The sequence below is a fragment of the Sprattus sprattus genome, assembly GCF_963457725.1.
Source record: "Sprattus sprattus genome assembly, chromosome: 16".
Classification (NCBI taxonomy): domain Eukaryota; kingdom Metazoa; phylum Chordata; class Actinopteri; order Clupeiformes; family Clupeidae; genus Sprattus; species Sprattus sprattus.
In genome coordinates this window covers 28,207,380-28,234,928 of record NC_137914.1, presented here as the reverse complement: position 1 = coordinate 28,234,928, position 27,549 = coordinate 28,207,380, and the positions used below count along the sequence as shown (strand labels likewise).

The 27,549-nt window shown below is 39.9% G+C and overlaps 2 protein-coding genes across 2 annotated transcripts in view; one reads left to right on the top strand and one right to left on the bottom strand.

Moving 5' to 3' along the window:
* The window catches only part of gldc (glycine dehydrogenase (decarboxylating)), a gene marked incomplete at both ends in the record, with an annotated part of 31,976 nt that extends 21,715 nt beyond the window's left edge, over positions 1 to 10,261 (bottom strand). Inside the window, 11 exons of the mRNA XM_080853878.1 lie at positions 876 to 1,010; positions 1,088 to 1,168; positions 1,258 to 1,397; positions 1,501 to 1,606; positions 1,750 to 1,846; positions 3,153 to 3,327; positions 4,482 to 4,663; positions 4,771 to 4,848; positions 4,996 to 5,160; positions 5,522 to 5,657; positions 10,246 to 10,261. Coding sequence (XP_080710004.1) covers positions 876 to 1,010; positions 1,088 to 1,168; positions 1,258 to 1,397; positions 1,501 to 1,606; positions 1,750 to 1,846; positions 3,153 to 3,327; positions 4,482 to 4,663; positions 4,771 to 4,848; positions 4,996 to 5,160; positions 5,522 to 5,657; positions 10,246 to 10,261 — 1,311 coding nt within the window. The remainder of the gene's footprint in view (positions 1 to 875; positions 1,011 to 1,087; positions 1,169 to 1,257; positions 1,398 to 1,500; positions 1,607 to 1,749; positions 1,847 to 3,152; positions 3,328 to 4,481; positions 4,664 to 4,770; positions 4,849 to 4,995; positions 5,161 to 5,521; positions 5,658 to 10,245) is intronic.
* An 8,750-nt stretch (positions 10,262 to 19,011) lies between these two features.
* On the top strand, positions 19,012 to 25,222 carry mboat4 (membrane bound O-acyltransferase domain containing 4; the record flags this gene model as incomplete). The annotated part of the gene is made up of 5 exons (XM_080853877.1): positions 19,012 to 19,106; positions 21,769 to 21,837; positions 24,070 to 24,239; positions 24,360 to 24,918; positions 25,201 to 25,222. The coding sequence occupies 5 exons, from the start codon at positions 19,012 to 19,014 to the stop codon at positions 25,220 to 25,222; spliced, it is 915 nt and encodes a 304-aa protein (XP_080710003.1).
* Positions 25,223 to 27,549: the final 2,327 nt, after the last annotated feature.

Below are 27,549 nucleotides of genomic sequence, written 5' to 3'. Positions count from 1 at the left end.
ATATGCTACCCAAAGTTATTTCCTATTATCCTTTTTGTATAAACTTACACAAGCTTTTGAGACATATTCTGCAGGTAACATTGTGGCGAGTTGATGGTGATTGACTAACTTTAGACATCCTAGCTTGTTAACATTTGCTAGGGGAAGAAAGTTGACATAACTTTGTTAGCTCAGCTTTCAGCGTGCGTAGGCAGAATGGCAAAATAAGCATTGATATAAGTTGCCCGCTTGTGTTGTTACTCTCAATAAAAGGATAATTAACGATTTAAATAGTGCTTTAATAATTATAATAATCATCCTTTACGTGGCTGGGTACATTTGGCATTTCAACCCCCAACACAATACGATTTCGCAATAACATTTGCGTTAATGAACTACTTCAGCTGTTGACAGGATGACAGTTTGCCACCCGGAAGTACATTGGCAACCTTTGTTTACAAACATTCTGATTTGGTCTATTGAAGTTATAACCAGAGTTCCTTGATATATTATTGAGGTCATAACCAGTATTCTGTGACGTATTATTGAGGTCATAACCAGTGTTCTTTGATGCTCACAGGCAAACATCCCCTTCCCATCTAGGATTCCAAAGCCTATCTGGCTTGTCCTTGTGCCATTTTTGCTTTGAGTGATTACATGTTTCATAACAATATATTACCTACCCATTTTTCTCAGAATCGACAAAAATAATTATCAATAACCCTTGTAAGGTCACAGCATTATAGATATAACACAGCCCTCTCCGTCTCCACAAGTACCACTTTTAAAATAAAAACCTCACTCAAGTATCTCTAACCTGGACCTATCTGACCTATTGAAATAGTGTTGATGAAATGTATACAAAAGGGTAAAACTACTACAAGAAACGAAAGTACAGCTGTGACATCTTTGACATTTATCTTGCGGACAAACCTGTTAAACACAGGATGGTTTAGGTACTTGCTGGTCCTCTTGAAAGGACTTCCCAGGAGACCCTTATTCAGTCCACTCATTTTCTCAGCAATGAGTTCCTGCGGGAAAAAAGTTCAGTCATTATTCTGTACATTACATTTCGTGGACAATTTTAGGCATGTACAGTACAACTTACAGCTGAAGATTCACAGCCAAACACCCAAAGAAGATCATCCAGATCCCTCTCTGTCACCGTCTCATCCAGGGAAACTCCAAGCTGTTGGGGTACAGAAGATACTGAGAAGTGAAAGCTTGTTCCATGAAGAACAGCTAGTGATAAAATTTGAGTCAAAAAGCTGGCCTCACCACTTCTTCACTGTAAATTCGTAAATTGATCTCGCGCTCAACTGCTCTTTCCAAGATGTCTTTAGCAGCAACACTACAGTGGATTTTCAAGGTGTCGAAGAACATTTCATGTTGTAGCTTGTGACCTGCACGCTTTAGTCCTTTAACAGCAAAGATTTTACAAATAATGTAATTATGTGACAATGGCCCAATCCATACAAATTCAGCATTAGTTGAGAATGAATGATTTCATTGCCAGAATACCTTCAGCCAGGATCAAGGCAGCATTGTGAGTCCTCTCAGCTATGTGACGCAAACCTTGAGGTCCATGGTACACGCCAAACATAGCGGCCATGTTTGCAAGAAGAGCCTGAGAATATCCCATGATTTATGAATTCCACATAATAAAAAAAATAATAAAAAAAGAGTACATTGTACTGGAGTCAAATATTATCAAACTAAAATATTATGTTCAGTATTAGGTTATGTTTGTTAGGGTTAAGGATTACCCACCTGAGCTGTACAAATGTTACTGGTAGCTTTGTCTCTGCGAATATGTTGTTCTCTGGTCTGCAGAGCCAAACGATAGACTTCCTTACCAGCAGCATCCCTGAGTACAACAGTAAAGGGTCAAGATAATAATGAATAATGACCGTTAATGTGCAATGTGGAATAAGTGTACAGAAAATACCCAAAACTAGGAAGAACCATTAATATGAAAATGTTCTGTGTTATTCAGGAAACCTGTATTCAACCAAAGTTAACTCAATAACACACCTATGGGTAGCCTAAAATGTAGTTGTAATTTGTGTTATGAACATTAACGTGACGCTCCGATGGCAGAGAGTCTTGCAGCTGGTCTAATGATGGATGCACACTATTCAAACAGTCCAAGTACAACAAACAAGAATTTTACCCAGTGATCTTCACTGTTTAATATAAATCAAAGATACTAATTTCACATCATTACCATTCATGCAAGACAACTCGTTATGAGAAGCACATTCCTGCCCTGGACTCTGAACCCGTACCCTTGGACACTAGGACCTTGGGCTCTTAAGGTGTTGGGGAGTGGAGTCCTCACTATACAGCTCTATACTCACTGGACTCTGAACCCGTACCCTTGGACACAGGCTCTTAAGCTGTTGGGGAGTGGAGTCTATACTCACTGTATACAGGTCAATTTTCACAACAACCATTGAGGCAGAGGCTCGATTACAACATAACTGTGTGTAACATTTGACTGGTAAGGTCATCTAAGTTTCAGGTATTTAACACATTTTATTTAAAGTGAATTACAAAACACTTGTTTAACATATAGAATGAGAACAAGAATGTGAAATTAAGCTATTTATGTGAGCACCACAAAATGAAAAGAAAACTTGAAAATGTAACCCGGCAGAAACACCTTGTTGTAATGGCGTTAGATGACAACACAAAATGCTACACTACAAGCAACAAGTTATAAAACTGGTATTTTAAGGCCATTAAAGTGAAATAATTAATAGAGCTAAGAGAGTGCAATCCAATCCATCCAGATATTCATACAGCAATGCAGCATAATGAGTGGTCACAGTACAGAGCCAGTCAGTGGAGACCCAAAGTTGTCACACATTCTAAATTATACAACACATATAGTGAGGATGGAGAATAATTCATTATAAAACAAAGAGCCACAATAAGAGAACACTAGATGGGCAAACACTTTAAGGTCATGTTTTGCAAAAAAAAAAAAAAACTAAATATGGTTTTTTTTTTGTTTGTTTTGTAAGATTTGTCTTTGTTTTGTCACTACACACTTCACATTGGACTAGTAAAACATTAGGTTTTGTTGCTCCATCAGAGCTCGGCCCTTTAATGATGCCATTATGTTATCATTTATAACAGACGTTTTAGGGTTTAATACAGGTTCCTACCTCGTCACCCCCACCATCCTGCCAGGCATCATGCGGATAAGGCTTTCTTTGACGGAGAAGAAGGCTGCGTGAGGGCCTCCGTAACAAAGAGGGACTCCAAAGCGCTGAGAACTTCCCAGCGCCACATCCACCCCAAATTCCCCAGGTGGCCGAAGAACACAGAGGGCCAATAGATCTGTGGCACAACATGCCAGGGCCTTAAGAGAGATTTTTAAATTAGATATATACACACACAATTGAACAGTAAAACATCCACTCTTTAAAGAGTGACATAGATAAAACATCGTTCAATATTGGCTTTCTAAAACACAAATTAAAAACAAACAAAAAAACACTGCCCATAAAATATTTGACAACTACAATTGCAATTTATGGAAGCCCGTTTCCGCCACGTAAAAGAAAAAATAAATGCAGGTCACAACTCATTATTTCGAGATAGTATCTCATTATTTTGAGAACTTCTCAACAGGACCAGACCAGTCATTGTAGCGTAATTGTAGCCTATCCATAGGCGCTACATATAGCCTATTATGACAGTAGATAGGCTGGAGATGATGGACTCGATTATTGAAGATTATTTCAGACATAGGTATTTAAATGCTGACATTTTGGCTCGATTATCTCAGGAGCACAACATTAATATAAGTAAAAGAACTCTAGAAAGAGCTCTTCAGAGGAATCAGCTGTGGCGAAGACGCAATAAGGCGAATATTGGAGAAGTAGCCGATTGAATCCATCGGCAATTACAGTCCTCTAGACTTACATTACTCCTCACTCCGCAACATACACCACCAGCATTCAATACGTTGGTTCCCCGTGCTTGGACCTAGAGTGGAAATGCCGTTTTCACTGCCGTGGAGAAAACTGCATTGCGGCAATGTGTGTGTGTTTTCCGTCCCGTGATCCAATCTCACTTTCAATGGGCTACCATGCTGCATTACTGAATCAATGAAATACCCCGCTATAAGACGTGGGTTGGTAGTTGAGTGAGATATATGAATAATGAATATGAAAAATAGGCTATATACAATTAGGCTACAATGACTGGTCTGGTCCTGTTGAGAAGTTCTCAAAATAATGAGATACTATCTCAAAATAATGAGTTGTCACAGCAAAAAACTCTTTGCCTACACAGAGGAATTGCTGATTTTTCACAATTAGTTTTCGACTTTTTACCAAAAATACAAATAAAATTGAGCTAAGTATGACCATACTGAGTCATTTCACATCACATATCAAGAACAGTACCAAGTCTTTTTTAGTGTCTATGTTCCCTTACGAATCTCGGCAGCACAATCAATGTACTAGAGAAGCAGAACTTGTACGTACATTCAGAAACCAAAAAGGCAAATGGCATCCTTACCCCCCCCTTATGCGCTCGATCAACTAAGGCAGTGAAGTCTTCAACACGGCCATCTGTGTCTGGGTACTGGAAGAGCACACCGCTCACATCCTTTCCACTGAAGTCCATCTCATGGGGCAGCTTCAGTATGGTCTTCACACCAATGTAACTAATATGTGCAGGATGGAAAAATGGAATCATTTCATACGGCTACTCAACATCAACTCAGTGTCCTCCCTTTGAACCTTAAAAAAAAAAAAGGACTCCACAACTTACTTTGCACGGGTCCGCACAACTGCAATTGTTTGTGGGTGACAGCGCGGGTCAATGTAGAAGGTGTTCCTTTTATTTTGTCTGAAAGGCGAGCATCAGAGATGTACATGTCACTTGAGCACCATGGCAACAGAGATGTACATGTCACTTGAGCACCATGACAACAGAGATGTACATGTCACTTGAGCACCATGACAACAGCAGAAAATAGAGTTCTTGTCCACTGACCTGTGGCAGAGCTGCATGGCCTCTGCAGCAGCTGTGCCCTCATCCAGGAGAGAGGCATTGGATACTGCTAAGCCAGTGAGATCACACACCATGGTCTGGTAGTTCAGTAAGCTCTCCAGGCGCCCTTGCGCAACCTCTGGCTGGTAGGGTGTGTACTGAGTCACCCTTTAAGCAAGAGACAAGATCTAATTGTTCTAAATGTCCACTGAGAGTTTTTGTCATCATTTGAAGTCAGAATTACAGGCTAGTGATGGCAAACGATTCGGTACACGAACTACAAGATGAATTAAGCTGCCTTGTAATTAAAGACAATAGTTATGCACAACGCAGCTGTAAATAACATTCTATAACCTTTTGCTCAATTCCAAATCAGTATTTCTTCACTGTTCGCGAACAATAATTTTCTACATGAGAAGTTCTTCTGGATATTGCAACTTCACTGAAATTGCACTGTATTGCCGCAAAATATGGTAATCAAATGTTCTAAAGACCAGAAAAGGGACAGGGAAAATGATGAGACACCAACCATCCAGAGTTTTCCAGCAGATTTCTCTGGATCACTGGGGGGACAGCACAACTATAATAGCCCATGCCAATATAGGACCTCCACAGCTTGTTCTTGGAGGCAATCATCTGAAGAGACTCAAGGATTTCATTTTCACCTGTTGAATATAGAATATGGTCCATCAAACACAGGGCTCTGAATGAAACAGAACATGAACCTGTATCATCACTGTTGGGGTTAACACCCTAGAAGATAATCTAATTTTACTAAATTAAAATGTATTATCTAAATATGAAAGAAAAAAAAAAAACCTAAGTACATGCTAAACCACGGCTAATTAATTGGAGCTTACGGTCATTTCATGACTATCCACATAGTTTATACAGTGCCCTCCACAAATATTGGCACCCCTTGTGAATATGAGCTAAACAGGCTATAAAAAAAACATGTCTTTGCTGTTAGTCCTCTTGGTTTTTCACTCAAAATATTCACAAAAATCTTACCTTTTCATTGAAGTTAAATTATTGAAAGAAAAAACTGTTGACATTAAATAAATATTTTTCCCCAAAACATGTGTGCCACAATTATTGGCACCCCTAGAAAGATCTTTAATTAAAATTTAGCTGAAGTATATTTCCAGTCATATTTTACATTTTTAAGTTCACCTGTTTGATAAGGAACTCTTATGAGGTCAACCATGACTTCCAGTTCCACTGGCGTACAAATATGAGGTGACAGGCCAAATTCCATTAGTCATGCATCACTATGGGAAAGACCCAAATAACACAGTGACGATGTGCGACGAAAAGTTGTTGAGCTGCACAAAACAAGAAATGGACACAAGAAAATCTCTTAACAGTTGAAAATACCCATTTCCACTATCATGGAAATAATTAAGAAGTTTAAAGCGACAGGAGATGTTAAGAATCAGCCTGCAAGAGGACGTGTCTGTACATTGACCCCACGCACCGTGAGGGGGATGGTTCTACAGACATAATAGTCTCCAAGGATCACAGCTGGATAATTGTAGAGTTTAATTGAGTCTTGGGCTCAGAAAGTCTCCAAAACTACCATCAGACGCCACCTACATCACCACAAGTTGTTTTGGAGGGTTGCCAGAAAAAAGCCTCTGCTGTCAATCAACAACAAACTAAAGAGCCTACAGTTTGCCAAATGTAAGTCAGACTTTCAATGGGACCGAGTTATATGGTCAGATGAGACCAAAATAAAGCTTTTTGGCAACAAACATCAAGGTGGGTTCACCGACCACAGAATAAAGGTTTTGCCATGGCCATCACAGTCCCCTGACCAAACCCCATAGAAAATCTGTGGGACGAGCTGTAGCCAAGTCTACAAACGTTGACCTCAGATTCTGAAGGATCTGAAGAGATACTGCATGTAGTAATGGTCCCAGATCCCGTGCCATGTGTTCACGAACCTCATCACGCATTATCAGTGTTGTATAGTAACGAAGTAGAAATACTTCGTTACTGTACTTAAGTAGTTTTTTTGGATATCTGTACTTTACTTTACTACTTATATTTCTGATGACTTTTACTTTCACTTCGCTACATTTTGCAAAGAAAACTGATACTTTTACTCCGATACATTTCCCCTGAAACCTTCGTTACTTGTTACAAAATCGAATCATCTTTAGAAAAAATAATAATCATGAGAGTGATGAGACCAACGTCGGGGACTGTGGTAGAACAGACTCCAAGCAGGTTTGGCCAATCAGCTGTCCTAGCACACGTTAAAGCGATTTTGACCGTTCGCAAAAGCCCCCTTAGTTACCGTTGCTACGTCAGACAAAACTGAGAGGACTGTACCCAAAAGCATGGCTTCGACGAGGGAGGTGGACAAGCCGCACTATATCTGTCGGTGTCAGTGATTCTTTTTGGAGTAATATATCTGCGGTATCCTCCAGATCAAGGCAAAATGGACTGCAATATGCAGTGGAAGAACATATCAAAAACATTAAGATCAACAATGAAGGGGACAAAACAATAATCAAAGCAATAGCATACAGGTGTCAATCTGGGAATAGCTCAGCGTGCAATTTCAGACGGTAACATTAACATTTTGACGTCAACATTTTGATTTTAACATTAACACATTTGTTGAAGAGACTAGTAATTTACTAGAAGTGGTAATAATACCAGTTGACATTAACCGTAACTGTTTGTGGATGTTATCTTAACTAGATAGCTACCACCTAGCAAAAGTGTAGATCGCTAGCTGCAAGCAGCTTCATTTTGCAGACATGCAGTAGCCTATGTGTTTGTCTTTGTCGATGTATTGAGTAGGGAGTGGGGTTCAAATCAGCCCATGTTTATAAGTATGCTCATTTTAGTCTGAATAAACTTCATTATTCTCAAAATTCTGACCCTTTGCTTTTTTATTAACAGCATTTATTTTTTTTTTTAACTTTTTACTATTACTTTCAATACTTAAGTACATTTAATATCAGAAAATTACTTTTGATACTTAAGTACAGTAAAGATCAGATACTTTAATACTTTTACTTAAGTAATATTCTAAAAGGTGACTTTTACTTTTACTTGAGTAATTTTCCAGTAACGTATCTGTACTTTTACTCAAGTATGGCTTTTGAGTACTTTATACAACACTGCGCATTATAGGGAAGACTCAGAGCTATTATCTTGGCAAATGGAGGCTGCACAAAAAATTACATTAAGGGGTGCCAATAATTGTGGCACAAATGTTTTGGGGAAAAATATTTATTTCATGTCAATGTTTTTTTTTCTTTTAATAATTTTACTTCAATGAAAAGGTAAGATTTTTGTGTATATTTTAAGTGAAAGACTGAGAGAATAAACAGCAGACATATTTTTGTATAGCCTGTTAAGCTCATATTCACTAGGGGTGCCAATACTTGTGGAGGGCACTGTTTGTGGATTTGTGTAAACAATTCTGCAGCAGTTAATATTCGGTTGCAGCCTATAAACAGGAAAGCATTTCTTTCTCATTGGGCGGACAGGTAGTGAATGGGTCTCTCTCTCGTGTGAGTGTGAGTGTGAGTGTGAGTGTGAACACGTGCGGGGAGGGAGTGTAGTATTATTGCTTAACTCCCTTATGTTTCTGCTTGAGATGCTCATCCTTTTTTATACAGCGACTTTTAATTGTCTAGTAATACTCACACCATAACTGCATGGCATTTAGTTTTACGTGACCCAAGGTAACGTTTAATTAACTGCGGCTAATACACAGGTGTGGTCAATACACAGCTTTTCTTTTCAAAATAACACAAAACGCTTATCATGTGGTGTTAATACAGTGCAGCTTATGGTCTAGAAATGCACCTCAGCTGAACTAGTCGAGGAAATATCAAAAACATGCCCAGACAAAAAAAAATGGTTCTCCTTCATTTCCTATAGCAGAACAGTTGTAACAAGAAATAACTCATGTTCATCACCTGCACAGGGCACCACAAACACTACATTAAGGTAGAATAAGATAATGCTGTGACATTCTGATGGACCCACTTAACAACATTCAGACAGCTGATGTTTTTCAGCCAAAAGCAAAGTCCTCAGGGTAAAGAGTAACACAATTAAAATGACAACTCCTCCACTGTTAAAGCAGGAACCAATTGGTGTCTTTTGCCAGCTCCACTCACACCAGGCTAAGCAAGCACGTTTCAGCATGGCCTCCCATTTAATCTCACAGTTTGGCTTTCTGCATGACTAGACCAGTGGTTCAGAGCTGTACAATCAGCCAGAATAGACAGGGCTATCTTGTCCAGATAGACTGACACTGGAACTCACATACATCCCTCTAGGTTTAATTAAAAGGCTAGTGCTAGAGTCACGCTACAAATACCGAGGGGACTATTATCCTAGTAAACAAACAGACAACAGCCTACGAACTATCCAATTCCCATTCAAATACTTATTATGAGAGCATCTCTGCTTGAGAATATACAAATGAACGGACAGCTGCGGCATGCGCTTAATTCACATCCACCACACCGTAGCCCATCATTTTCAGAACATCGTCTGAGCCATGAGATGGTATAAGGGGCATTCAAAATAATTCGTTCGTAGCCTGGGCAAGGTAGCCTAAATAAAGGTTTTCGCCATTATCGTATAGGGGCTATTATTATTACTATTGTTGTTGTTCCATTATTATGCTAAAATGTGTGTTGTTGCAAGGGTGAACATGTATTTATTCATCTTGTTCACGCCGAAATGAATCAATAGCTATATCTTAGTATGCAAAGTTGCACTGTTAATGCTAAAGGCGTGAGGCAATGTCCTAACCAGATTAAACTGGCCTTGAGACGCAAGGCTGAACTTTACACTCTCGTAGGCATCCTATTGGCAAGTTCCATTCCCAGCAAGAGATTGGTGCTGCAAGCGGACTTTCGCAAAAACAACTCCTAATATGTTCAAAGGAAATTTGACAGCGCAATCCTCGTACAAAGAAACTCTGACATAACGCATCGTGCACATAGCTGTAAGGGATTATACAACTGATTATTATTGCTTGACCTGATGCTAATTAAAAGTAATTTCCACACAAATAGCGTATAATGTTATGAAACCGTACATTTCATATAGCCTAGTCGTTTTCACCCTCAAAATGAATGCAGTTTATGGTGCGTTAACATCTAGGAGCCTAGCATTATGAACCGAACAGTGTATGCCAAACACCTTACAAAAGCAAAGAATTCACAACATTAACACGTGCTCTGATTTCAGCAGAAAGAGAGAAAAACTTACAGATGGGATCATCCATTTTCATAACTCTCTTCAAGCGGATAGAAGATGGAATGGTCTTTTCTATCAACTCCTCAACGGACTGCAATCAATAAACAAAAAAACACAGACGAATTCCTTCAGTTAGCCTAATGGCCTAGACTGGGACACTTTACAGATGCATAAGACAATTCATGGTGTGATCACACTAGCTTGATTACAAAATATTCTCAATAGGCTACGGTCACATTCAGTATCGATAACTTCAAAATCATTAAAAAAAAAAACTCCGTTTCAGTTAATTAGTATTGCCACATGTTTTGCCTACCTCAAGCTCAAGAGTACTAAGCATCTCCTTTTTTTCCTTTTCACCTGGTCCTATATGTCTTTCGGTAAAGTCGTCGTGCCTTGGCAACATTATCTCTATTTTCCTCGTCTGGAAAACCACGGACGTCCGTAATTCGCGGATAGGTGCAAAAACCTGCTGGTTTCGAATAAGCAGTCTTTCAAAATTTTGGCGATTTTTGGAGCGCACAAGGCGGTTAACCGATCTGGAGATGAGAAATCCCCCGGATTTCGCACAGCACTGCATTTTGAAATAATTTGCTGTGCTTTCAAAGTTATTCAAGTAGGCTACAGTTTGGACGACCCAGGCTATAACGCCACCTCTCCTTATAACTTGTAGCTTCTTCTAGGTGACTCCACTTTATACGCCTCCCTTGCACAATGGCGAACCAATCGATAAATTACATCACTGTGACGCGAAGACTAGTGTCTCCGCGCGCATTTAGCTCATGGTCCTCACGTGTAGTTATTCAACGACGTGATGAAAGAATGTCGTATTTGTTCGGTACTCTGCAGAAAGTCTTCTGCCAGTTTGATTCGATTGGCGTCACGAGTCCTCAGTTCATCCTGACTTAGATTAGTTTATGTCTTGTGAGAAAACTCACGAGCCTCTTTGTAGTTGGATCTAGATAGCATACACAGTAACCAGCGGTACATTGTTTGCATCGTGTTTATTCTGAAGCAGGGCATATCCTCGGCAATTTAATGCGCAGAAAACGATATTTTCGCAGAAAATAATCATTGATGTTAAATTGTAACTCCGCTGGCCGCCTGATGGTGGCAAAATTATGCACAGTTTGTCTCAACCACTACCAGTGTCTAATGTCCCACTGATTTGGTGCCAGATGTGTGATGGATTGACAATGGTGGTGAAGTTACCTTGGAATTGATGAATGACATGATATAATTCAATTCAATTTTATTTATATGGCGCTAACATTGTCTCAAGGCGCTTCACAGAACCCAGTGGCTAGACCCCCTAAGAGCAAGCACAATGGCGACAGGGGCAAGAAAAAACTCCTTGTAAAGGAACCATAAGGGGGGACCCATCTCCTTGAGGTCAGCCGGGAAAAGATAGGAAGGGGGCGGGGTTGTGTGGCAGAAGGAGAGGGGAACCAACAAGTGGTAGATGTACACAGCATACACGGGGTAGATGTACAAAATTTAAATACAAACAATATATTGTATATATATGATACATACATAAATGGCTTAGTGGGTATACAGTGTACTCATAGGGTTACTGTTACAGGGGTAAGAAGAGGAACTGAAAAACCTGATAGCGGTGGCAATAATATATATTGCATATAAATGCTAGCATAGAGTATGGGGTAGAATAAGTACGGTGGTGATGGGTGCATGAGATGATGAAAAATACCATACTCTATATTCAGTAGTTGGCGTCGCCTGCAGGTCCCCAGGGCCTTTGCCATTTGAGACTGTTTGGCGTGACACAAGATTAAGAGAAAAGACAACGGCAAAATGATAATACAGACATCTGATCCAATTTCAGAACATCAGATATATGTAAACCTACAAAAATGTAATTATTCTAATTTTGGGCTACACAAAATTATCAAAAGAAGAATGTAGCATACCGGTATATAGACAAGCTATAAAATGTCTGATGAAGAATGTAGCATATCTCTAGACAAGCTATGTTATGGCTGATGAAAAATGTAGCATATCTAGACAAGCTATATGGCTGATGGAAAGCCAGATTGACATTTCTCTGAGACTTGCACTGTGGACATTGTACTGGCACTGAATGGGTGGTCATCATGTAAAGGGGCTGAATAGAGAGGAGCTTTAGACCAACATTTTAAACCTACTAATCAGCAATATGTTGGGAGTGGTTTAGATGATAAAAGGGGTCAGGACACTCTTTAGTTTGATATGAGGCTAAGACAGTATTGGTGTTGTCAAGGTGGTTAGACAGCCATATTGGATCTGTTTTATGGGACCATAAGGAGAATACAATTGCTTATCTCCCTCTGGAACGAAATACTGTTTTCTGATTGGCTAATGGGGTGTACATTAAGTTCGTATAGATGGACACCTTGGACGTAGTCCCAGTAGAAAAGTTAAATCGCCGTTCCATATCAATGCTCTTGAATGGTTACCATTGACAACCAACATAACGTTTATTTTTTGACAGCTAGGATAAATCGAACCAAGATGGCTGCGTGTTGGGAGTTAGTGGGAAATATTTTATGTGAATTAAGCTATCTACACGACTTTTTATACGTCTAAATTGACTCGGTTAGTTGTTTATGCGCTACACGAATGTTGCAGAGTATTGTAAGTGTTAACTGAAAGTCTCAAATATTATTTGTAGGCGGCTGCTAACGCTTAGACCAAAAATCCATTGAAACACATAGTAGCTAGCTAGCCTATCTGCTAATAATATAACGTTGCTCTCACACGCGAGTTAGTGGGGATATCCAAATCAATATAAACAAATATTAACAAAGTTGAAAGTGTCCCATTGTAGTTTTTGTTATTTTAATGGCAGTCACTGGGCATCGGTGTGAGTCCAGCCTGAAAAACTATTGGACCCCAAGTGTAGTTGAGAGAGGAAGCGATGGAGTGACATTTTAACGGCCAGTGGTCCAGCTCACACGGCTAACTCGCCTGCTCCTCAACGCCTTGCTGTCGATTGTGAGCCTTCGACCAAAATTACCAAACTTGACCTCCCTGTTGCTCTGTCCAACTTCACCATCAACGGAAACGTGGAGTTCAACTTTAAATAGTAAAACCTTATGAACAACACCTGTGTCCGTGTGTCCGTTTACAGAGGAGAGCTCAGGAGTGTCACTTTGCAGCAATGCCCGGGGAAACGAAAGGTCATATGATAAGACAGCTAAATTAACAGGAAGGGGGGAGGGTCTGTTCCACGCACTACTTTCTCTAACGGGAGCACTAGGCTTCAAATCAAGAATTCATCAGGTTATTATGCATAGCCTATTAAGTTTCCTAAAGATAAAGGAAATTCTAAATAATAATAATAATAAAAACATTTTTGGATGTTGTAAACGGGAGATAAGCGGGATAACGGCCTTCGAGCTGTACAGTTCTACAAAGATAATGGACTTCGCGGAGCGTCGTGGAGTTCTTTGCCCCGCATCGTCCATTATCTTTGTAGAACTGTACAGCTCGTCGGCCGTTATCCCTTACATATACATGATCAAATCTGAACTGGAATTTCCGTAATGTCTAGAATTAGCAGTCCTTCTCCTGCTGCCATTGTCTTTGAATGAAGAGAAGCTTGGACTGAAGGGATACATGGGCATTAACCGTATGTGTATTAACCGTATGTGACAGGTGTCCTAGCTCTGCTTTAATGTATGTGTATGTGTTTGAAGAATCGGATTAAGAGTCTGTGTGCCAAAACGCAGAAGTGCATATACATGGCAGAAGTCACACCCAAGCCCTGATGTTTTAAACAATGCATGGGTCTATCTTTAACACAGGCTCAATTTATTGATATTAATCACAATGGATTATAATGGACTGTTTTGATTAGACTTGACTACTGAAGGAGAAATCCATTTAAGATCTGACTTTTCATCTATCAAGAGTAACTAAGAGAACCAAGTTTCGGACAAAGTTTGTTTAAATATAAATTGTGGATTTCAAAATATTGTTAAATTATATTATATATAATAAGTTGATAGTTTTGTTTTATCAGCTAGGGAATGATACAGCGTGTTTAACATCCCTACAATACACTGAATTAACAGTTAGATCAGTATTTTATTAAAGTAGGTTATAAGTATATGCTTGTTAATATTTGTGTCAACTCTAAGCTCTTAAAATAAACCATCAAAAGGTCACAGACACATGCAACATACCTTTTCTTCTGAGCACTAGAGGTATGTTAATGGGTTCATATCTTAAATGGAAAGTTATCTCTGATTTATCTTTTGCTATGGTCACAGAGGCTTGTAGCTTACTGTGAAGATACTGGGCTTGTCCTATAAAAATGTGTTTCCCTGTTTCTCACCATTTTACCAGGTATTGTTCAGGCATAAAGACATGGCATCAATATGGGATTTAAGTGGAAGTGCACAGTTGATGTACCAAATTGTCTCAATTCCTTTTGCTTTTATATTTTATTGCTTGGCAACAAATGGATATCTGACCTTGACTCAAAGGTAAATGTTGGTTATTTTACAAAATAATGACTGGACTATTTTTTAAATAGAGTGTGATCAAAACGACAACACACGATACAATTTTCAAATTTACAGACGCTATGCAAATTCAGAACCAGGTTTGAGGCGAGAGAGCAAACATGCTACCTTGAAAATTAAAAGAATCAACTTCAAATGCAGTCAGAACACAACAGAAGTGTTGTTCGCGGAAGGACACTCAAAAGGGATGGAATATTCTTTTTCACACTTGAATGTTATTGTGTACACCAGAAGCTACGGTCACCTGTGAATAGTAAGTTATCTTCAATGTGGACAAGGCTTTAATCATTGTATCGTAATAGGAATGGGTATGGGGCTGTAATATCAGGTGAACCGTGTTCTGCTCGTACTGTGGAATAATAAGATAGATAACTTGTTGGTAGGCTACATTATAATAGCCATGAGCACTGATTTAAGGAAAGCTGGGTATCAGCCGGGAAGAATATATGCAAGCTTGGGTATTGTCAGAGAATACAACTAATGAATGTATGTGGTTTTAATCATTGTTAATTACACGTGGGTGCCGTTATTCTTTTAAGGCCACAACAAACTCCAAATGGCTTAAATAAGGGTCTGACTTGACATGTCTGACATGCATAATGTTTTCAAAGTTGATGGATACATATTTACTCAATGAATGATGAACTTGTAGTTAAAGTTTACTGGAAACTCTTCTATGGTTAAATTGGCCATTTCAATTTTGGGGTAAAACAGAATGGCAGGTCATCATTGAAAGTAACATGATAAATGTGTACAACCATAGATCAGACAATGAACTTGCTAGAGAGATTTGTATGTCTAATGTTTTTTTGTTGCTCTTAATTTAGTCAAGTTCCTTCACTTGCTTCCTGAAGTTGCATTTTGAACAATTGAGCCAGCCATTGGCCAAAGAATCTTCTGGAAATCTACTGAAAGGTTTTGTGTGTATGCGTGTGTGTGAGAGAGAGCGAGAGAGATAGAGAGAGAGAGAGAGAGAGAGAGAGAGAGAGAGAGAGAGAGAGAGACAGAGAGCGAGAGAGAGATAGAGAGAAGTACAGAGAGAGAGAGAAAGAGAGAGCATCTGACAATTCAAAGTAAAAAAGCTGTTTTAATTAGCTAATTTGTCGTTCTGTGTAACAAGCAGTTTTATTGCAAAGTACCCAGCGTAGTTAAAAAATAACGCTCACTTGTAATATTAGTCATTTGTAGCCTACAGTAGCCTAAGTATAAATATAATTCAGGGTATCAGTAATTTAATTATAACAAATAACAATTACAGTTTGTACTAGTAAGAATCAAATTTTCACTTTCAAACAACCATATTGCCATATCAAATTGGATGTCCCTGTCCCTTATTTAATTTAATTGCAACTCATAAAAATACATTTTCAGATTTCTGCAATTATCTGCAATATCAACAACAGCAGCAGTCATGCGTTGCAACCTATGCAATTTTGTGCATGCTAACACTTATGTGCATGCTAACACTTATGTCATCCTACCATCTGTTGGAAAAGTGATAAATATCATCCTACAAGGCACAGGGAGCAAATACCTACTGATTTACACACTCTGCTATTGATATGAGTTGGGGTCCCTTCATTGTGTGCAATGCACCTTAACGAGATCTAGGACGAACTCAACCATTTTGTTCTTCTGATGTCACGATCGTGGCAGCCATTGCCACGATTTTGCGACCTCTTGTGGCCAAAGGACCTTTTAATGGACTTGGTGTTTTTCTGTGTTTGTTATGTGTCCACATGTGCTTTTGTTGTGATTGTGTGCCCTCACCTGTAACCCATTGTGTGCCCTCAACTGTTACCTATTGTGTGCCCTCACCTGTTTCCAATTGTGTGCCCTCGCTGGTTACCCTCTGTGTGTCCTCACCTGTCATGTATTGCCACTTGCCTTGATTAGCCAGGAGCTAAATACCTGGCTAGTTTCCCTGCCCTTTGTCGTGTCGTTGGATTGCTTTTGTGCCACTGTGTTTGCTTGCTACAAGGCATGCAACCCTCTCCTGCACTCCCAAGTGCCTCTAGCTCTAGCTCTAGCTAGTTTCCGGCTGGTGTCTTGCCCAGGTTTTTAAGCCTTTTTGCTTGCTGCGGTTCTCAGGCCGCTTTTGTCTTCTCAAAGCCTTCAACAGGTAGCTATTGTCAGGTCCGCCTGAGAGCTACAGTTTTGTAACCTTTTTAGTTTTTGGCCTTTTGCCCTGTTTCTGATCTGTTGTGTTTTGGAACTACCACAATGCAAAATAAAGCAATTGAAACGACATCTGTTGTCTTTGCCTTCTCTGCCTTCTCTGCCAACCTCCTTCTATCACACTAAAGACGATCTTTCCATCCACATTAAGAAGACTGCTAGGTCAGAATTGGCCTTTGTTCATGTTCTTCCCACTCTTTACCTCTGCCTGCAGGACTATACTACTGTGTTCATCATCTGCTTGTTTCCATTGATTCTTCAGCTGCCTCCTTTCTCAAATCAGCCTTTCAATTTGAACCTATTGTCTTGACATTGCTTAACCTTGCTTTTCCTTCCTAGCTTTCAAACAGACTCCATATTTTCCATGCCATAGTTATAGATGACCTCATGCAATTCAATTTACACTCTGCTGTACCCTTCAACACCTTTTGGTTTCTGCCCACTACACGTTCCCTTCCTACCCCTCTTACACACCACCGCATTGCTGAACTGCTGTGGCTTGGTTGTGTGTGTTTATTCACACCCCCAACCTTTCTGCCATGGCGCTGTTACTGCCAGCCCTATCTTTCAACAATCCCTATCTTTCAACAGCGTTTCTTCTCCAATCATGGCTGTCAATACACAATCAGTTTGGTATCATCCATCTTGGTGAAGTGGTCTGAAAAGTGAAGACCAGAAAGTTGCCCAGTTATAACCAGAAAAGTTACATGACTTTTATTACCCTCGTTCAGAGAGAGGCCGGGAGAGAGTGAGAGAGCGAGATAAAGAGAGCAATGGAAAGTTACTGTCCTTCACCTAATTGTTCTGTTAACTCCAATTATAGCCTACATCCTTATATAGTCCACTCCAGTTTCTCCTTGCATAACATACAACTACTTAAATGGTTAAAAAACATTATATTAATATTTCTCTCTGGTCTGTGACATGTAGCCATGACATAGCCCTGTAAATTGTGCCACCCCACCTATCTGCTAGTTTCTTTTCCCCTCTTTTCCCCTTTCGTGGTCAGCATGACTCTGTCACCTATATTTACAGGTTGACCCTTTGCTTTCCAACAGTACAATACAGCTCTGTCTGGTTTAGGTGTTGTGTCTCAGCATTAGACTGAGCCAAGGCCATGGTCTCTATTGCGTCTCTCAACAAAGAATCAATGTATGTGTCTACATTTACTGAATCCCCATCCAGCAGAACACGTTTAAACATGACAAACAGGCAACCTGGGAGTGTGGCCATACATTAATGAGAAAGGAGGAAGACCTGTGCTCTCATGTACAGTGCAATTGTATGCAAAGGTTAAACTGTTAATCATCTGGGGCCACTTGGCCTTTGACCTGGGTGGAAATTCTCAAATCATGTTTCCCAGAATGTGGTTCACTCTCTCTGTTTGACCATTAACCTTGGGGTGATACAGCGTGGTGTGAGTTTTCTCAACCCCAGCTAACAAGAACAGCTCTGCGTTTAAAGAGCTCTCAAAGCGCACCCCTTGATCAGAATGCCTACATGCCTGAAAACCATACACATAGAAGAGGTGATTTCAAAGAGCACAAGCAACTGACTTAGAAACAAGAGGGGCCCTAGCCTAAGATTCCAGAGCCTTACTAACTACACACCATCACGAAAACAGGGAAAGGCGAAAATTGTAAAGATGGTTCAAAGTTAGCAAGATAAGTCAACTTAGCTGACTAGTACTGTTATCAAACTAAAGTTTCCATTAAACTGCCTTTAACGTTACGCCTAAATATTAAAAATATAACATTAGCTTGCTATTGCTGGCAGGCTTGCTAGTTCAAGAATGGTCAAGTAAAAGGGAAAAAAAACATTCTTGTTAATATCTTGGTCTACCTTGGGGTGTATCTATTGTTGTCTCTGGTAGTGGCATGTATTCTAACCCATCATGAGTATGGAGGGGGGTGGCTCTGGGACGCTTGTGGGCTACAGACAGTGTTTGCTGTACTGTATAGGAGGGCCTTTACTGAGCCCAGGTGCAACATGTGGCACATATTACCAGCCACTTGTGCATTGCTGTTGTATCCTAGGTATGAGGAAATAAACATGTTCACACAGGAACTGCATGGACTTGCCAGGGAAAAATGACTTCAGTGGGGACTTGAGTGAGATGTTCTTCAGAAAAAAAGGAGTGGTCAAGTTCTTCCTAGATCTCGTTGAGTGAGTCACCCACCACACCAAACTCACAAAATCTAGTTTTAAGATATGTCTGTCCTGATCTCAAAACAGTGTGCTTCAACATAAAAATAATATAAGTTCAAATCATTGAGCCACAAAGCTGAAATATGGATGTTCTAAAGATATGAAAAATCCTTGCTCACAAATAAAATGTGAGCAAATTGAAAACACTGACATTTCAATATTTATATCAAAGTGATGGTTGCTGAAAAAAGGTCTTTGTGGGAATAATTAGCTTGGAATCAGCCATCTTTAATAATCTATAATATAATTTGAGGTATAAGAAATGTTTTAAGAGGCTTTTACTGCTGGAAGTGACTGAATTAAAGTTAAGTAGAGAGCCCAATAGTAAAAATAAAGAACAAATGTACCCTGAAATGAAGTTTGATACAAAGGACTTAAGAATAAGTAGTAAAGCGCCTTTACTTAGAAGCAACACAAACACTAGACTGTTTTAAGACTGGCCTAAAAACCTTTCTATTCAGAAAGGCGTTTCCTACTTCCTACTTTCCTACGTATTATTTTTCAAGCTATGCTTTTAAAATATGTTTTTTTTTCTTTAAACTATGCTTTTGTTATGGGCTGTTTTTAACTATGTAACTATGTGAGATTCTGTTTGAATGTAGAGTGCACTACAAATTAAATTAATTATTATTATTATTACTCCTTACAAACAATCTTTGCATTTACGTAGAAATATGAATATTCCATCCCCTATGAGTGCCCTCCAGAAACAGTACTTCTATCGTGGCTGGACTGAAAGTTGTTTCTGTTGTCGTCTGTTTAGATTTGCATTTTCTCAATAAATATGCAGGACTTCTTTGAAGTGTGGTGTGGGTTGTCAGTTTGATTATTACTTTGGAATGTTGGTAAAGGATTTTAAATGTACTTGTTTTCAATGGGCATTGTGTACAGTTCGGTGTAATGCAGAATGGGTCTTAGCATATACAATTGCACTCAAACTTGTTCAACCCCTTAAACCAGGGGTTTTCAACTGGTTTTGTTCAAGGGACCACCGATATTTTGCCTATAACACTTAAACATGTGAAATGATCAGGGTACATCGTTAGCTGCCGCCACGCCCCCTCCCCCTGCACATCTATTCTGCCTATAACACGATATTTTCATGATATTCAAGAGTAATCTGGAAATGTGTTGAACTATCAAAGTGAATTTATAAAAATTCAATGGTGAAATGATCAACATAGGCTCATGCCGCGGACCCTCTGCAATGCCGTCGTGGACCACCACGGTTGAAAACCCCTGCCTTAAACCTTCAAGATATTCTGATGTTGGGTGAATACAGAACTATTAGAGAAAGTTTACCAACACATGCTGGAGTGATGTGAGAACATAATGTTGATATTACAAAAAGTTTAAGCTAGAAAATCTGTATCAAAGATAAGATTACACTTTTTTTTCAAAAACCTTTTTCTCAAATTCAGTTCATCACTGTCCTCTAGCTGTTTGTTCTGCTTTATAAATGTAAAATGCAATCACAGTGGCTCAGACAAAGACATAAACAACTCTAGCCAATCACAGTGGCTCAAGCCAGAGACATAAACAACTCTAGCCAATCACAGTGGCTCAGACTGAGACATAAACAACTCTAGCCAATCACAGTGGCTCAGACTGAGACATAAACAACTCTAGCCAACCACAGTGGCTCAGACCGAGACATAAACAACTCTAGCCAACCACAGTGGCTCAGACTGAGACATAAACAACTCTAGCAACCACAGTGGCTCAGACTGAGACATAAACAACTCTAGCCAATCACAGTGGCTCAGACTGAGACATAAACAACTCTAGCCAACCACAGTGGCTCAGACCGAGACATAAACAACTCTAGCCAACCACAGTGGCTCAGACTGAGACATAAACAACTCTAGCAACCACAGTGGCTCAGACTGAGACATAAACAACTCTAGCCAATCACAGTGGCTCAGACTGAGACATAAACAACTCTAGCCAACCATGGGGCCAAACCGTTCCATTGTAGTGTCATCACTTCATAGTCGCCTATTATTATGACCAGCACATGAACATGAAAGTGCTTTCGAGCTAGCCTGATCATTGTCATGACCTGTTTTTCATGTATGTTTTGCACCATATGTGAGGTCCTATATGTCCTTGAATGACTAGCACGTGTGTGTCAGTGACAGGGACACTGCCAAGAATTATGGGCCCCTTGACAGAATGTTTAGGTATACCCCAGAACTTTTGTGAAGCTTGGTCTGAAGATGATGTGTGGGAATTTTGAAGAAGAATCGACAAGAATTGTATGAGGAGTTGCGAAAAAACACTTTTCCTTAACATTGGAATTAGCATAGAATCTATATAACTGCTATATAACTGAGTAAAGGGGCGTGAATAATTTTGAGTGCAACTCAAGTCTAAGATTTCCTTTACACTGTATTGATACCTAAGGTATCAACCTAAGGCACTAGTAACAGCTGGATAGCAAGCTAGTTACCAGGTTATGTGGATTTAAACAAAGCCTTTTCATCTATATCAAAGCTTCATAGCAGACCTTTAAGGCCTTGTATGTATTCACATACTGCATGTAAAAAAATGTAAACCAAATGGCCTTTATTTTGTGTCCCTCTTGTGTAACTAAACTTCATCTAACTTCTCTTTACAGGTACATCTACCTGGGTGTTGGAGGGTTTTCCCTTGCTATGATAAGCATGGGCTGGTACAGCATTGTCCTGTTTGTTTCTGTGATAATGTCTAATTTGTTAATTTATTATCTGGACTCACAAATAATTCACCCATGGATTTTTACTGTCCAAATGTTCTGGCAGTCCCTTTGGCACGTGTTCCTTCTTATCAGGCTGCTCTGGCATGAAGAACCTACAGACCATAGGTACCGAATATGATCAATATGACAGTATATTCCTAAATGTATACCAGGGGTTGATGGGATTTCTCTTAGCACTTAGTCTCATTCTACAATCAATCTTACACACAAATATGATTTAAGTGAAAGAGAAAAACAAATACCTCTCTACACTGACTATGACTTTATTCAAATCAGTTGAAGTCAGGTAAAACTGAAGAGCATAATTCACATTGCATTATTGATCCATAAAGTTTAGAAATCAGACATTTACTAAGTAAACACATTTGCAGAAATATGAAGATGATACCAACATTTATTCAAATAAGTGTCAATACACAGAAATATACTTAAAAAAGGATTAGTTGACAATGACAAACATAAATGACTCTCTTTATATGCAGCACTAGATAGGAGAAACGTTTACTGCATACGCCTATGTTCACAGACAGCACTTTTTGTCTCATTGAAAGCAATTTCCTTGATGTTGCTTTGACAAGAAATGCTGCATTTTGGCCAGAAAATACTGATTTCAAAAGTTTGAAACATTTGAACTTTATGGAAAAACACAAAGTGATGCCAAGCCTTTTTGTCAGCTGACTCAAACTAAAATGAAAAGACTGCTTATGAGAAAACAACCAGTTCTAATTAAGGAAGTGTCAATGTTAGAAGAGCTTTGTGGGAGTGAACTAATCTTAGCAGTCATTCAGTCAAGTCCAACTTTTTGTGACCTCGTGGACTTTAGTACGCCAGATCCTTCTATCAAGCACTGTCTACCTTGAGCCCCTTCAGATTCAAATTCACTGCTTCAGTAATGCGGTCTATCCAACTCAGCCCGTCCTCTTCTGCTTATTGCTACAGTAATGCTGTGTATCCATCTCAGCCCGTCCTCTTCTGCTTATTCCTACAGTAATGCTGTGTATCCATCTCAGCCCGTCCTCTTCTGCTTATTCCTACAGTAATGCTGTGTATCCATCTCAGCCTGTCCTCTTCTGCTCTTACCCTCAGTTTCCCCCGATCATGACATCCTTCTCCAAAGATTCAAAAAATATTTTACCTTCTGTCACATCGTGAGTCCTTCCAAGAAGTAATCTTGTATTTTCTCAAATCTTGATTAGTATCGATCCAAGTCATTCTCAGCAGTTTCCTCCAACTCCAAACTTCAAGTGCGCTAATTCTTTAGGTCTTACTGATAGTCCGGCCCTCACATCCAATTCTCACCTTTTAGGACCTTTGGGTGCCCCTGGTCTTCAATATGTTGTTCAGGCTTGCTAACCCCGACCTTCAAAGAAGCAAGCATCCCTTGATCTCTGGGCTAGTTTCCATCAGCAGTCATTTACAAGCCAAGGAACATGTAATCTGTGATCATCTCCGTTTCCTCCCCATCTATTAGCCCTATCTTAACAGGGCTGGTGGACATAATCTTGGTGTTGGGCATCAACGCAGCTGTTGTGCTTTCTTCCTTCACCTTCCTGAATAATGTCTTCAGGTCGTCCTTAATTCCGACCATCAGAGTAGTATAATTTATAGTACATTTGAAAGTAGTATCTTTGGCATATTTGAGATGCTTTGACATTTCTTCCTCCGACTTTAATTCCAGCATCTGCTTCATCGCGGCCTGCATTCCGCACAATTCCTTTCCCAAAATTGAACCTGTTAGTTGTTCCATGTTCCGTTCTGACCGTTGCTTTCTTGGCCTATGTAGAGATTTCTCATGATATCAGATGACATGGAATCCCCAATCCATATCTAATCCTACATTTAAAATAAATCAGAAGTATTAGAATATGATAACCTTCCTACTTAGTTAGATGTTCAGAAAACGCTATGTTACTCATTATAAGCAAGCTAATCAGTATAATCATGGTTCCATTGGCTATGTACCCTCGGGCTGCTTCTTTTTAGCAGTCAAAGGCCACCAGGCAGCATTTCTTTCTACCAAACAGTGTTTACTGTGAACACAGCCTCATTCCTTCATTATAGACTCAGGGAGTCGCAAACAATATTTAATTGTGTGTGTGCAGTGACTAATTGATTGATAAGAGAAAACAACATGAGAACATTTTCATCATCATATCAAATAATCATATTTTTCCACTGTAGACTTCTACTCATGGTGTCCTCTCTAATGCTGCTCACCCAGCGCGTGACTTCTGTTTCCATGGATCTTGAAGAGGGAAAAGTTATTCTTCACCCCAGGTTCAAAGGAAGGGTCTACAGTTCTCACCTCCTCCCTTTCACCAGCTACAGTCTCTCATTCGTGTTCTTGCTCGGTGGGCCTCTATGTCCATATGACCAATTTGTGTTTTTCGTACAGCACATTCAACAAAAGCCTCCACCTTCTCCTCTAAACAGAGTTTCTCTGAGACTTTTTTGGGTTTTGATCTTGGAAGGCATCAAACATGTCCTAACTATTATTCTCAAAGTTAGTTCTGTAAATCTGAACAATTTTGGTGGGCTGCAAGGAGTTCTGTGGGTGTGGAATCTGTCACTGCTTCTGAAGATGAGCTACTATTCTCACTGGGCCCTGAGTGAGTGTCTGTGTAATGCCACTGGTCTTGGCTTCTGTGCTAAACGCCCAACTGGTTCCCAGTGCTGGAATGGTCTGTCAGATGGGGAGCTGTGGACGACAGAGACATCATGCCGCCTGCCTGAGTTTACTCGTCAATGGAATGGCACAACGGCTGCATGGTTGCGAAGGCTTATTTACAAAAGATGTCAGACTTTTCCTTTAGGATTAACATTCGCTTTTTCAGCCCTGTGGCATGGTCTGCACCCAGGACAGGTTGCAGGTTTTTTCCTCTGGGCAACCAGTGTGAATGCTGATTATCAAGTTAACAAATATTTGAGCCCAAGGCTGACTTCACCATGGACAAGGAAGCTGTTCAGATGCCTGAGCTGGATTCAGACCCAGATGGTCATGGCATGTGTTATCGTCACCATTGAACTTCGGCATGTAACGCTATGGTCCTTCTGTATGAATTATATTAGCATCTTCCCTCTTATCTATGTTTGTTTATTAACAGCCCTTTCATTTTGATGATCTGCATTGCTGAATTTACACTTTGCTGGGTGCCGGGTCCTGCTGAGGAGGCGTGGCCTAATAAGCCATGATGTGTTTTGTATATCGCCGAAGAGGTACTGTAATTATTCTGAATCAGTTGTTTGATGTAGGACTTAAGATTTTAAGAAACTTTTTATCTGAATCTCATTCAAACTGGTTCTCATTAACAGAATACTGACAATGGTGACATAAGCCTATTACTTCAAAACAGACTCTTGTTTAGATCTTTGTGTATTGATGAGTATTTCCACATCAAACTGATATTTAATATTGATATTGATTCTGAATTGTACTTTATTTATTTAGATAATAAAACGATATTGGAGTTTAGAGACTGACAGACGAGTAGTACGTTTGTGTGGGACAATGAGGGACATGTTATAAATGCTGAGAGATAACCTGAAACTTTGATGTAATGTTTTGATGTAATGTTATAGTTAATAAGTATATATGCCATAGTCAATAATTCAATTTATCTCCCTCTGGAACGAAATACTGTTTTCTGATTGGCTAATGGGGTGTACATTAAGTTCGTATAGATGGACACCTTGGACGTAGTCCCAGTAGAAACGTTAAATCGCCGTTCCATATCAATGCTCTTGAATGGTTACCATTGACAACCAACGTAACGTTTATTTTTTGACAGCTAGGATAATTTGAACCAAGATGGCGGCGTGTTGGGACAAGTTAGTGGGCAATGTTTTATGTCAATTAAGCTATCTACACGACTTTTTATATGTCTAAATTTACTCGGTTAGTTGTTTGTGTTCTACACGAATGTTGCAGAGTATAGGAATTCTTAACTGAAAGTCACGAATATTATTTGTAGGCGGCTGTTAGCGCTTAGAAAAAACCCCCATTGAAACAGATGGTAGCTCACACGGCTAACTAGCCGGCTCGATTGTGAGCCATCGACCAAAATTACTAAACTTGACCTCCCTGTTGCTCTGTCCAACTTCACCATCAACGGAAACGTGGAGTTCAACTGTAAATAGTAAAACCTTATGAACAATACCTGTGTCCGTGTGTCCGTTTACTTTACAGAGGTGAGCTCATGAGTGTCACTTTGCAGAAACGCCCGGGGAAACTAAAGGTCCAGTTCCACGCACTACTTTCTCACTACTTTCTCTAACGGGAGCACTAGGCTTCAAATCAAGAATTCATCAGGTTATTATGCATATTAAATTTCCTAAAGATAAAGGAAATTCTAAATAATAATAATAATAATAATAATAATAATAAAAACATTTTTGGATGCTCCGCGTCGTGGTGTTCTTTGCCCCGCAGCGTCCATTAACCTCGTATAACTGGAAAGCTCGTCGGCCGTTATCCCTTACGTATCTTATACCTAGTTATAATTGTTACTTTTATTTGGGACTTTGGGACTTATCCTGAGGGAGTGTATTTAAAGAGTCAGCGAATGGCTCAGAGACTTGTGTCTTCAAGACCTCATGAATACTGAGGGTGACGCCCTTAGTTCGCCCCCATGTTCCTCTATTCTCCTGCCCCTCTGTTCCTATTTTCTATTGCCCCTCTGTTCCTATGTTCTATTGCCCCTATGTTCCTATGTTCTATTGCCCCTCTGTTCTATTGCCCCCATGTTCCTTTGTTCTATTGCCCCTCTCTTCCTCTGTTCTATTGCCCCTCTGTTCCTCTGTTCTATTGCCCCATGTTCCTCTGTTCTATTGCCCCTCTGTTCCTCTATTCTATTGCCCCTCTGTCCTTCTGTTCCTCTGCTCTATTGCCCCTCTGTTCTATTGCCCCTCTGTTCCCCTGTTCTATTGCCCCTCTGTTCCTCTGTTCTATTGCCCCTCTGTTCCTCTGTTCTATTGCCCCTCTGTTCCTCTGTTCTATTGCCCCTCTGTTCCTATGTTCTATTGCCCCTCTGTTCATATGTTCTATTGCCCCTCTGTTCTATTGCCCCTTGTAAGATGTGTTTGGTTGTTCATGAACTGTGAAAATTCCTGAGCTGGTTTCGCTGTGTGCTCTGGGATAGCCCTTGGAGGAGCAAGTAAGGATCATCTTAACTCCAAGGGCCATATAGCCCTCAATCTTATTCCTTAATCTTGATCAAATTGGGTATTGAGACACCACTAGCTCTCACATGAACACGCAACTTCAAGGGTAAGGGGGAAGATAAGGGGCAAGGGGAAGAATTGAGATTGGGCCTTACTGTCCCAATCTACTACGCTATTTGCTTAATTGTCCAGTCATTATTTGAATAAATAAAATGCCCTTTTGATTGGCCCAGAAGGTGCAGTGACCCATAGGGAAAGTGCCTGGTATGCCAATCCAGTAGTGATGCGCGAGAGGGCGTTATTTTAACACCCGCCCCAACCCGACCCAAGAAATTTTCCAAACCGCCCCGCCCGACCCGTGGGGAGTTCTGAAGTAATTGGGTAACCCGCGCATCACTACAATCCAGCCTTGTTCACTCATATCACTAGTTATTTCCCCCAACTGTTTAAGATGTATTAATTATCTTAATTTTAGTCTAGAAGTCACAAAGCATTTTCGGG